The 13,609-nt window shown below is 36.5% G+C and overlaps 1 protein-coding gene across 4 annotated transcripts in view; it reads right to left on the bottom strand.

The window, feature by feature from the left end:
• Nucleotides 1-13,370, bottom strand: part of PAM (peptidylglycine alpha-amidating monooxygenase) — a 78,863-nt gene extending 65,493 nt beyond the window's left edge. For all 4 annotated transcript variants that reach the window (XM_010285259.1, XM_010285260.1, XM_010285261.1 and 1 more), the window contains exons 1-3: nt 13,279-13,370; nt 12,026-12,146; nt 4,152-4,209 (exon numbers count right to left, since the gene is read on the bottom strand). In XM_010285259.1, the coding sequence (XP_010283561.1) occupies nt 4,152-4,209; nt 12,026-12,146; nt 13,279-13,370 (271 nt within the window). The remainder of the gene's footprint in view (nt 1-4,151; nt 4,210-12,025; nt 12,147-13,278) is intronic.
• Nucleotides 13,371-13,609: the final 239 nt, after the last annotated feature.

Genomic DNA, 13,609 nt, shown 5'->3' with positions numbered 1-13,609 from the left:
TATATATACCATACTAGAGTAACAAGCCCACAGCATCTTGGAGTCATGTATGGACGAAAAGTAATATCATAGAATCATAACATGTTTGGGTTGGAAGGGACCTTTAAAGGTCATCTAGTCCAACCCCTCTGCAAGGAGCAGGGACATCTCCAACTACATCAGGTTGCTCAGAGCCCCATCCAACCTGACCTTGAATGTTTCCAGGAATGCTGCATCTACCACCTCTCTGGGCAACCTGTGCCAGTGTTTCACCACCCTCATTGGGAAAAATTTCTTCCTTATTCCTTCTCGAAATCTGTCCTCTTTTAGTTTAAAACCATTACCTTTTGTCCTATCACTACAGGCCCTGCTATAGAGTGTCCCCATCTTTCTTGTAAGTCAGCCCCCCTTAAGTACTGGAAGACTGCAATAAGGTTCTCCCTGGAGCCTTCTCCTCTCTAGGCTGAACAACCCCAACTCTCTCAGCCTTTCTTCATAGGAGAAGTGTTCCATCTCTCTAATTATTTAAATTTGCATTGCTGAACGTAAGAGGCTCCATCTGACAGATGTGGCAGATGCTGAACGTAAGAGGCTCCATCTGACAGACAGGTACTTACCACGAGTCAGTAAGAAAAAGACACATTTATTTACTGGTCACCCATGTGAATGAATGTAAGGAGGTGAAGATGACAGTCAAATTTCTCGGCTGAGTGGCTTGCTGTCAGACCCAATTCTTATAAGTGTCTGCAGAGCACCTTTAAGCTAACGCTTCAGCTCAGTAGCCAAAAGCTGATTTTTTATCAATGCCTGCACCATTAAAGACTCAATCTAGTTTCTGGTTTGGCTGTTTATTCATCAACATTAATCAAACACGAGGCAGAGGAAGAAAACCACAATATGTTTTTAAAATGTAACTAGAATGATACTTTCTTGAAAAATTATGCATTAATCTCACTCATTAATATCTTTCACATATTAATCTCACAGTCATTTCATTTCGCAAGAGCAAAAGGTATGTTCCTAACAATTTAAATGTAAACCAACCCACCCACAAAGAAACACTCCTGCCACACCCATTTGTCAGCATTTACAGCCCTTTGGGATAAAGAAACAACTGGTTCAAACAGAAGTATCAGCCTTGACAGTCTGACCCTCCACTAAAGTATCTCGTACAAAAAACTAACAGCATCTGCAAAAATACACTGATGCATCCATGAAAAAAACCTCTAGGGCAAAATCTGCTCTAGTCCTTCTAGTTGGTAACATTTAGTAAGTAAGTTTGATCGGTTTCTTCTTTTGATAATGTCTGAGAACTGCCTCTGAAAAAATTGGTAAATTCTGGTACAGTATCCTTCCAGCTTTGCATACAAAGTTATATCCATTTTCCCTGTGCCAGCATGACTGTCTACTGGTTTTAAATCTTCAGGGGAATAGCAAAGCTGAAGTCTGAATTCAAAGTCTTCAAATACAGATTTAAAAAAAATATTTAAAAAGGTTACAGAAAATACTTTCTTCTTACTAAAAAATGTAGTATTGCCTGCATACAACATTAAAAAAGAAGTTCCCTCTTTCAAGGCCCTTATATTTCAACAATATGCAGCAAAACTATCCTGCTGCAGGTTCTATAAACAGAACCTCCCCTTCCATACAGTCTTGGAGGAGGGGAAAAAAGGGGGGTAAAATATAGGAAAACAAAGTAAAAAAGGAATAAACAAGCGATTCTTGGTCAAAATGTAAGGACACTTGATCATAAAAATGTCCTTTTAAAGTGTAAAAGGAAAAAAAAAAACAAAGAAAAGAGAAGGCATTTACTTGGCAGCCTTATGTGCAAATAAACTGAACTGCAGGCAGAACATGTTTGTTCTAGTCTCAGCATTACCACTGCATTGTCTCAGAAACCCAGTTTATTGTTTTAATTCTGTGTATTCACACCTCCTCATCTTGAAGCTCTTCAGAACACACATCATTTTCTCAATACATCACTGAACAGCAACCTAGAGTGACAGTTCATATGTTAGTTTTTAGATACTTCTACCACAAAGTAAAACAGTAATTAATGAAAGTTAACTACACCATTTATTGGCAATGCAATGAAGGCAGATTCTGCTTAAACCATAAAAATGTTGATACTATCCTTTTAAAAAGAAGTATTTCATTCTCTGTGTGTCAACCCTCTATGCTTATTTAAGCAACACAAAATACATGCATGCAAGTAAGTTAACAGCTTCACAACACTTAATGGTACTAAGTATTTAAGGAAAAATTCCACTATGCATCTCATTTCTTAGATGATGACACCTATTGTAGAAATTTCTTTCCTGACAAGAGGATTTAACTTACTATCCAGGTATTTTATAAGACAGCTCAGTTTGCATTCTTTCTATTCTTTACAATTGGATATGTTTACGTCTAGTCTTTCCAGTGATTAGGTAACTTCCGTTGATTGTGAAGACTCCAATCTGACAAATCTTTTCCACTGAAAACACTTCCCAGTGACTTTACTGAAGTAAGATGGAACTGATCACATGCTTAAGATTGACTACATGCCCATCCATTTTGGTGGAAGGGACCAAAGAGAGGGGGAAAAAAAAAAAAGCAAGCAATTTTGTTTTATTTTCAAGGCATCCAAATGTAAGAGGTTGTAAGCTACGCTATCATGAGAAAACTTTATGTTCACAGAACAAGTTTGTTTTTTTTTTTTAAATTTGCTCATCAAGTTCCTGTTGCTCTTCAAAGCTCTACCCGACAACTAGAATGGTTTCTTTGTCCAGACCTTATACTGCTTCATAACGACACGTACCCAAGCACAGTGATGACTGGAAAGGAGACCAAATCCTATAAAAATCTGGTGAAGAACTTGTAAACACATAAAATGTAAAAGCTTCTTAAGTCTTCACCAAAAATTGGATTGTCTTTCATGATTCATGTTGAGACTTTGCACAAATACTTTTAAGCAAATTCTTTTAGTAGGTCCTTTTAAACATATACACCACTGACAGTTTATGTGGCTTTAACACACGTAAACACCGACAGAACTAAACGTGCAGCAATCTAATAAAGAATTGAACTATGCAATTTTGCAACTCTGTGAACCACTAGATAAAAACTGCTTAAGAAGCAGGTTCATAGTATGCCTTTCTATGAATCACTTGAAAGCAGAAGAGTCTATTGCGCACACTGCACAGCAAGTATAGTTTATCAGAGAATGAACACTCCCTTTTACACTCATTTTTCTTTCCGGGCTCAAACTCAAAGCCAAAATGTGAGGTCAGGTTCTGATGTCTTTACAAAACAGATATACTAAGAAAGCACTGAAGAAAACTTACTTGATTTTTTTTTTAGTTACTATAATACAACCTTAAAACCTAAAGCAAATATTCTATTTCTGAAGGATTTCCACACAGAAATCCGCATGGAACAGTAGTCTCATAATAAACTACAACAAAAACTATATAGGATTCCCACAATATTTAATGTAAGCAAAGATATCCTAAAAGGCAAGAAAAGAGTAAAGGAAGAAAAATATAAACATTTAAACTAATAATTGTTTTCCTTTATTTCAGCTTACAGCATGTTCTGATAGTGAAACTACCTTCAGGCAAAACAACAAGCCTTCTCTCTACTTGAACAACTACATGTCCACAAACAGGGCAAAATAAAATTAGAAGTACCTCAGAGACTTTCTGAACAGATGGTGTTGTTTTGCTGATCTATACGATCTCAGCATTTGTACACTATTACAATTTCCTGCTATTTGCGTACTCATGCCACGACTTTAAAATAAAAAAAGAAAGGGGAGGGGAGAGGGGGAAAGACTGTATGTGCAAAGGATTTACAGCCTGTACCAGCAGGTAAATAAACAGGCTGCTCAGTGGAGCAGAATTAAGTGTCCGGCCAAAGACAGAAAGCCAATACTTTACAAATGGGACTGTTCAGTACTGATTGCCAGAGGCATCTGCATGCAGCTCTTTAACTGCTATTACTCATGAAGCTCGCCAGATACAGTTTGTTATCTTCAGTCTAAGTAGCTCTCTCTAGTTTGTTTCTGGATTAGCCATGATGGAAACTCTGACAACCAAAGATTAAGTCAATATGAGTCAAAGAGAAAAAAAGAAAATGCTGAGGTTCTTCAAAATGGCTTGCTTAGGTTCTTCCAGTCAACCAGTACTTACCTACGTATGCTTCATCATCCACTGGCAGGGGTACTGACATGCAGAGGTAGGTATCAGACTATTAGAAGGCAAAAGAACAGAAATTACTTTTAAATTTGGAATATTTAGAATGAAAATAATAGAAACAAAGCATCAAAATTCTCTACATTTTCTGAAGATGAATGTGGGAATACTGAAAAAACTAATATATAAAAATTACATACTTATAAGCCTTAGCACTAAATTTATTTCCAGTGGTTAACAAACACCACCCCCTCTCCACCCGCTAAAAATTTAAAAGGGTAACAGTACCCTCCCGATGTCCAAATAAACAGCATGAATAAATTTAGTGTGCTATATAAAGTGAAAATAATTACTGAGCTTCTGATTCATTGTATTCTTGGTATGCACTACTTTCTCAGTATTTATAAACATATGATAATCTAAGAATCAGCAGCACTTGAGTGGAGAGGGAGGTGCTGCTCTCCTCCCTGTGGTGACCAGTTACAGGACACGAGGAAATGGAATGAAGCTGCATCAGTGAAAATTCAGAATGATCATTAGGAAAAGGTTCTTCACTGAGAGAGTGGCTGGTCACTGGAACAGGCTCCCCAGGGAAGTGGTCATGGGACCAAGATTGTCAGAGTTCAAGGAGCATCCGGACAACACTCTTAGTCATATGGTTTAGTTTTAGGTGGTCTTGCGAGGAGCATGAGTTGTACGTGATGATCCTTATGAGTCCCTTCCAACTTGAGATATCCTGTGATTCTATGATTTCATAGCTAAACAGATTTCTACCCATAGCAGTACTTCACCCTATTCCAAGATTTATATAACTGGACCACAAACTGTAAAAAAGCTGTGCCATTGGAGCAGCAATCACAGAAATAGGTTTCTTTTTGATTCATGCACTTAATTCTATTATGATCAATGAAAATATTCTTCCCTGAGCACTCTGACAAACATCACATGTCCTTTGAAACAAAGAAAAAGAACAAAATCAATTAAAAAAGTAACAATTCAAGATGTGATTTTCTTGTTTAAGCACTGTACAGGACTAACATTTTCCTGGAGCAACTGGATGAACAATCTGCACAAGATACAGTGTAATGGGCACTCCAGGCAGGAAACTTATCAAGAATGCGCTCTCCATGATGCTACTGTTGCCTCTGTTGCCGCAAAGGCTTTTGGTTTGAGTTTAAAATGCTCAGCATGTAAGCCTTGGAAGTATTCCTGGATTAAGATATGAATCAATTAAAATGCAAACACAGTAAATTCAGGCCACAAACAAAATCCAGGTTTTCCATCTACAAGCACCTTGGATGACTATGAAAGAACCTGCAATATAAGAACCTGCAATATAAAACAAAGTCCTTGAGAACAGTAAAACCTAAATATGGCAATGTTATTGAAAGGAATGCTCTTATTTTGTACATCAAAAAAACCCAGTAAATCATTGGAACAGCACAAAATTACATTTTTTAAAAGTATGTGAACTACACAAAAAAAAATGAATTCAGACTCATCTTTGTCAGATAGATGAAGGGCTGGTCCTACAAAAGCACCATCTAGAAAAGGCACCACGTGCCTTACTGAGATGTTTAGCCAAAGATGATGTAGGATATCTAGATTACTATTGTAAAAAATAAATCCATTGCCATGGTTTATTTACGTGTAACAGATATTACGCTATAAGGTCAGCAATGTGGCTATTATGTTGATAGCTACATTATTAGCTAGTTTAAACCTTTTTTCCCAACTTTTAAGGCTGTTTAAGAAAGGAAAGATGTCAGCTACTGGAATTTTACTACACCCATGAACTCAAAATCTGACAGGACTTTCATTTTCATAAGGACTCTAATAAACAGATGAAGATAAAAGTCCTGCTATGAAAAACTTCAAACCTAATTTAAAAAAAGACACTGCAAATAGGTATAAACAATTAAATGCAACTGAGAAGGAAGGACAGGTACAATGGTCATAAGCATATGTGATTACACAAAGCAGCGATGTGTGCAGATAAGAAATAATTTTTGGTGTTTTTGCTAGAAGATGGGAAGGATGAACACAGGCCAGCTGATACAACTGATGTGAATTCCTTTGTGTACTCTAGTTATATGCATTTATGGAGTGAACATGCTAAAGCCTTCTAGAAATAGAAAAGGCAATATTCCACCTTTTCTATCTAACATGGGTTGAGAAGTAAGATTTTTTTTTAAAATGCTTCATTAACATCCTTACACCCAAACTTTGAAAGTCAATGGCACGATACCTCACACTCTACTAGAAATAAGCAGTAGATTATTTGTCTTTAAATGCAAATCGAATTTAGAAACAGTCTGGACTAAAAATAAGTTGTTGTAGTTTTTTTATTTGACAAATGCATGACACAAAGAACTACCAATACCTATTAAATATGATAATCTGGACTAAAACTCCAAACCAGTAACATCTCATTATTACTGTAAATATGGAGGATATATTCTAGTTTTTGCATTACTACTCTTCTATCCTACCTCTTATGGTCTTTCCTTAAATAACTCCTATAAAGTTTAGTCAGAGAAGAGATTGTTCAGCCAAATGGATAAAGCAGTCAATCAATCTGGTCATTCTGAAGTCTTTACCATTACTGGCATGAAAACTTGTCCTGGCATAGTCACAAGGATTTTCAATTTTGTTTCTGATGTACAAGCCAGCCTGTATTTAGCTAATAAGAGAAAACGAGCAAATGAAAAAACAGATTTTGGATTCAACAAAACGGATTCTGGTTGCTTATCTCCAATTGTCAATGTTCCAGACTTCAAACACAAGTATAGCAGTAACATCATGACGCTAAAGCATGACAAAAGACACATTGCAGAATCCACAATAATTTTGTCCTGTTTTCTCCACCTAACCGTAAGTTAAGTCTGTGAGATTGTTCGTCCATGAGTCATGTGCAGGTTTGATCCATTTTCAGAAGAAAATTATTATGTAGACTTCAACTTGCAGTAAGAAACAAGCAGAAGGAAAAAATTGCTCCACTGCGTATAAACCCATCAATTCAGATATTTCAAAACAAAGTGAAAAGACAAGATGAATAGAACTTTCAAAGTGCAACAGGCTGCCTTTTGAAAGCATACTGGTGAGGGGGAAAGAGAAAAGCTCCACATTTTTTCCTTACATCTCCTGCCCCCCAGATCTCTTCTTTAAAGCAAGTGTCTTTGTTATTTAATAAGGGCCATTACTGACTAATCATTGCATCACTTCTCATGAATCTCTGGTATTGCTATTCACTGTGCCAGGGTCCAGATTCATACAAGTAACTAAATTCTGCTTTTTACAGAATTTTACCCTAAGTAATAACCAAGTCATTCACACAGCTTTTGCCAGAGTCAGAGCAAGTCTTGGGGGATCTCAGGTCAAGATCTCAACTTGGTTATCACAGCAATAGTAAAGAAAGAGGTGCCAGTAATTTATGGGTATCTGAATAATCAAATTTCCTTCTCGTTTTTTATCTGGTATGGTATACCCAAGCAAACTAGAGATTAAAAGAAAAATTTTAAGCAAAGACTTCAAACTGAGAGACTAAAGTTATGTAATTGAATATGCAAGTTTTATGAGTCACAGCTGACCTACTGGTAGAAGCTGAAGATAAGCAGTTTAAGAAAAAAAAAAAAAAAGACTTGCAAATCCATTAGACAAGAACTCCTCCATAGAACCTTTCCATGCTAACAATATCTCAGCAAATAACAACACTTTTATTACTTTTTTGTCCTTTTAGAAATATTTATGAAGTTTCAAGTGTACATTTCAGAACTCAGACAATGCTGTACCAAAATTTATTTACTAGTGAAAAGTTTGTTCAGCCTCAAACATAATAGTAATTAATTAAAAAACCTACACAAACTATCAAGTATGAACAAAATTACTTGAGATACAGTTTTAATTACACCACAATTTTTTGCCATTATTTCTTATTTGATTTGTGGTCAACATAGACATTCACAGCGGCAAAACTGTATTACCGGCAGAGTAAACATGCTTATCCTACATTCTTAATAATGCTTTCACAAAATAGCCTTAATACACTTAACAGTAGTGGGTTTTGTACCTAAAACTTAAAGAGTTTTCATAGTGAGCTAATTCCACCTCTTCTTGGAAGATAAAACATATAGCTTCCCATATAAATAATAAATCCTAACATACTATTAATTTACTGTGCAGAGGGATTATTTTCTTATAACTATCTTAAGTGTAAAAAATGATTACAGAATTTTTCCCTCAGAACTGAAGAAGCCCTTCGGTCTTCCTCTCCACAGCTCTTAGATGTCCTTCACCCTTCAGCAGAACACAAAAATTAGTCTTCATATGACATCTTAGTTGCATTTTTACATACTCTGCAATTGGAATAATTATTAAGAAAAAACAGAGTATTTACATACCGCAGATATTGTTTCCCCCATTTAGGAGAGGTGGTAGTGTTCAAAAGCAATAATGAATATAAACCACAATTATTAATTGATCTGGAAAACTATGCTACCCCACTGACTTCCAGATTTGTATTGCCTGAACACACACTTCAGTGCCCCTGTTCACAAGGAGCACTCAGAACTGAGTTTCACATGAATGTTCATGTTTGGTACTTGTGCCAAAAGAACACACAACTTGGGACCAACTTTTCCCACAGCCTTGACAACACAAGATTAACATGAATTGAATTTTATGCAACTAACCTTCCAATACAAGGACAGATGTTAAATTTGGCTCCAGCCATTTGCATATCATTCCACCAAGAACTATTCCACATCCACCACTAAAAAGTGCTACCTATGCAGATGATATAAAATCATTGGGGCTTTCTTTGCCCGTGAACATATTTTCCCCGTGAAACACTTACAGAGTTTAAGCTGTATGTTAGCTGTATGCCCCTACATTAAGAGAATTCAATGATTCCTACAGTAATCACTGCAAAACAAAAAATGTCAGTGCTTATAATCTAGATACAACCTTAGTGGTACTATCAAAAATTCAACTCAATTTCAGGGAACACACGCAGATGGTTAGACTTCTTGGAATCCAAGGAGATTTATTTTCAGTATCTGTTTTCAACAAGAATTATCTGGGAAGCTGGAGTATCAAGGACTTTGGAAAATAAAATTAAACACAGTTACCTACAGTGATGCGATGCTATGGAAGAACTCAACTGAGCAGCAGTATTATTTCAGAAGTTCCCCTTCTTTTTCCAGATTGGAGATACTTTTGACTAAACCACCAATGACTCCAGCCCTTCCAGAACAATTCTTACATTAAATGAACCTTCTGATTGTACATCTACCACAGGTAATGCTGGTCATAAATTGTAAACAAAGAACTGGTTAGTTCCATTAGACATTCTTCTGTTAGCTGGCTGTGACTCTAGGTAAGAAAAGTGACTGATGTTTGCATACCACCAAAAGAGAAAGAGGCCAGAAGAATTCAGTTTGTAAAGTCTCCTGAAAGTACCAACCTGTGGCCAAACAATGAATTCAGAATTCACAACAATCCAGCTGAAACAAGATTTTCTTTCACAAAAATGCATGACAAAGAAGAAATAGCAGAGAACATACTAGTGTAGCTCTAAAGATACTATTCTGTTCTCTAGAATTTAACTCGTTCATATCTAATTTCTGCTCCTCCTCTTTGTTTTTTTTCCCCACCTTTCCCACATAAATTGTATGCTTGAGAATTCAAGAACTGCAATTAGTCACAAGCAAAATAGTGATACACCTCCAGAAAGCCCATAACAAAGCATTTTAGCAAGTGCACTTGTCCTCTTGCTCTTTTGTTTATTTTTGCACCTTCCCTGAACAGAGAGAAACTTGCAGATAGACCTGGAAGATGAAACCTGTATATAACAGAATCATAGAATATCTTGAGCTGGAAGGGACCCACAGAATCATAGAATCAGTTTGGCTTGGAAGAGACCTTTAAAGGTCCCTGCAATAAATGGAGATATCTCCAACTAGATCAGGTTGCTCAGAGCCCCGTCCAGCCTGACCTTTAATCTTTCCAGGGACGGGGTGCTGAATCCAACTCCCAATTTATGCTCTTATATAAACATCAGTATGGGCAACTTTAACTCACAGCAGATCCACGGTCGCTAAATACATCTGCCCACAATTAGGGCCAAAAGGTATATGAAGAAGACAGTGAGCTAGTAAGAAGCCAGTACAGAATAATTTACACTCTATAGAGGATTCTTCCCTTTCCATGTTCTTTCTGCCACAAAAATGAACTAATCAACAGCACTAGAACTACAAAGCTGCTGGTTATCCCCTTCTGTGACCTGCAAGAAAATGAAGGTTTTCTTTTCTACCGTTGCTTCTTGCTGAGTATATCAGTGTTTGACTTGTCTAAATGGGAACCGAGTTTCCTGTACAGTTAGTGTGGGACACTCTGGAAGGAGGAAGGGACAATGAGAAGGGTGGGCGAGACTGAGAGAGGAAAGCAAAAGCTAGACTTAAAAACATAGAAGGCTGGTTACTGATTATTTTCACTTACTTTTTTAGGAATTAACTTGGCAAGTTGGTTTCTGTTGCTGTCTTCTCTCCTCCTTCCCCCAAATCTACACTAGATCACAGCATTTCAGTTTATTGTGTACATAAAGGCTGTTGACTATATGTACACATGAATGTGAAAAGTATTATGTCCTCTCTATTAACTATCACAGCCTGTTGGTGTTGGGTTTTGGTGTTCTTTCTTTTAATAGGAATCTGAAGTGAGTGACCCCTTCCTACGTGTTTCCTAACTCTTCAACTATACACGTTTTTATCTAGGACATGCTTTTTCCTAACTCAACCTGCAGGCAACAGGTTCCTCATGTAAAATCAAGAAAACATAATAACAAATGTGCACCTGGATGAAATAAGAACTTTTCACACTTTTCGAAAGAGAAGTTTAATATTTTGCAGCAGACAAGTAAGATCTACTAGAAACTATATTTTTGTTTTGCAGTCACTGGAATGACACCACTTGCTCTAAATTATATATTCCAGAGGGGTGCTCCTCTGTAACTGAAAAACTCATTTTCCCTTCAGTATTTTTTGAAAGTGCTATCTGCAACAATGAGTCATCATCTACTGCAGCACAACATCCTGCTCTTTCCAAGCATCTGCAGCCCTCTAAAAGAGATGTAGGGTCTTTTAACAACATATATAATTGCCTGCATTGCCTTGCTGCAAAAAAAAAACCCCATTAATCATTGTTTATTTTGCTTAATGAAACTACATGTGAAAATGACAGTAGAATCTCAGACTTTTATGTGAATCTTAAAAATGCTAATGCTAATGTTAAAAATACTAACAATTGTTTTCATTTTTACTCACTTGGCTCAGTAGAAGATAAGCAACTTCAAACCTGAAAGAGTATACCATTATAACTTGTTTATAGCCACTTTCATGGAGTATTTTAAGGGTTTAAAATATTGGGTCAAAAGTATTACCCTTATAAACTGCTTCTTGATTCTTTTCTCTCAGATTGCCAAAGTTGCAGCAATGTTCAATTTAATGTAGCTGAATTCATTGCGGCGGCATCATCTGAGATTCAGTGTAAACTGCAACTCTAAATAATTGTATGTCTTCCCAGCACAGATGGAAATACTTCACTTTAATAAAACTCATATTCCCAGTTTTAATAAATTTCAGCAATTCAGTTTATGAAACCAATATCTTACAAATAAAATTAATCAGATGAAAAGATTTTCCTCTCTTTTGGGATTATTTTTCTGTTTCATACTTTTCTCTGGACATATATGTATAAAAGTTACTCTGGCTTTTTCGTTCACTGTATGCAAGTGATATTGTAGACACAGCTTTGTTTTCCTAGCTTATAAAAAAAAGAACAAGTGGCAAAAAGAAAAACTGCATTTCTCTCACCTGCTTAGGCGTCACCCCAGGCATGCGAATGTCCAATGCAAAATCTGACAGACCAAGTGAAATTACCGGCCGATCGCTTCCAAGGCATTCATTGGAAAGGGATCTGGTAGTATCTTTATACCTTAAAAAGCAGGAGGAAAGGTTTTTTAAAATATTGATATTTTGTTATGTCTTTCTAAAAAGAAGGGTTTTCAGAATTAGTAAAGAAGTTTGACAACTTGGAGTACCTCCAGGTGTGATCTAGAAATTCCACTCCTTCACGAGCTGAGGAAAATACCTTCGTTATCAAGCACTTACTAAAGTAGTTCCTCTGAGCAATCAGACAGACTAGCTGAAAACATAATCTGTCATCTCATCTAAATAATTGTCTGAGGTACACAGAGATACAGATAGAGAATTAATTCACTAGTCAAGTACTGTTAATCATTCACAACAGTTTTGTGGGGTTTTTTTAAGACTATGTGCCTGTAGTTCAATACAGATTAAATGTAAATAATGTGTAAAGGAGAAATTTTTACTTCCAACACCATGACATTTACAGCAACTCCTGTTATAAGGAGTAAACCAGGAAATTTTACAACTTCACATGAATATCAAAGTCTGTATTGAATGTAGAAACAAATTATAAAAAAATGTAGATCACTGTACGGAACTAAATGGTAAGACACCTGAAATATCATGCAATACTGACATAAAATTTGAATATGTATATTCATGTATATATATAAATATAGAAGTGACATGGTAACTACAGTGCCCAATACACCTCACAAACAGTAAAACACTCTTCCGGAGAGCCAAGAGGCTACTTCTCTTGTCCACACTATATTAAAGGTTATCTATATAATTTTGCATTCAACGCCCCCCAATTTCCCAGGACTTCCCAGTTTTAAGCTAGATGATGCTTTCTCATTAAAACATCATTTTATACCGCAAGCTAATGCAGGCAACTGAAATATATTTATTCCTTGTGTAGTCTCAAATAGACCTATGGCCTTATCTAAATTCTATTAATTGCTGTTTTATTATCCTGAACTCACATCCTACAAAGCTACCTATGAATAGAACAAGAGTTTCTGTCTTCAATATGACAAGAGTGCCACTTCAAAATTGCAGAAAGAAAATGCAGAGCAAGTGAGCAAAACTGAACACATACTATACACGTTTTTATCTAGGACATGCTTTTTCATATTTCCATAACACTGTAACTGACTGCATGCATTCAACACATAAGTTCTTCCTGCATAACCCACCTCTTGAAGATAGAAAGTGGGCTTCTGAAACCCAAACAGATGTTTTGAAAAACAAGAAACAGTAGTAGCAGGTTGTTAAGGAGGCCAGCCATGTCCACCCTGCTGTTCCTGGCCTGATTAAGGAAGCAGAAAAAGGGCAGTGCAGTTCTATCAGCTGTGATCCTGACAATTAGGCGGCAGCAGCAGCAGTATCAATTCACTACTTCATTATTATGCGCTCTGTGGGCATCCTCCGGCTTCTGAAAGATCATCTGTCTTCGAAGGTGACGCGCTGTATATCAGGAAGGTGGATGATGCTATGTTGTCTTTATTATTAGCTGTAAAATTCTGT

This window comes from Phaethon lepturus, unplaced genomic scaffold (genome assembly GCF_000687285.1).
Source record: "Phaethon lepturus isolate BGI_N335 unplaced genomic scaffold, ASM68728v1 scaffold574, whole genome shotgun sequence".
Taxonomy (NCBI): Eukaryota; Metazoa; Chordata; class Aves; order Phaethontiformes; family Phaethontidae; genus Phaethon; species Phaethon lepturus.
The sequence above is the reverse complement of the archived record's forward strand: the minus strand, read 5'-3'. Positions and strand labels throughout refer to the sequence as shown.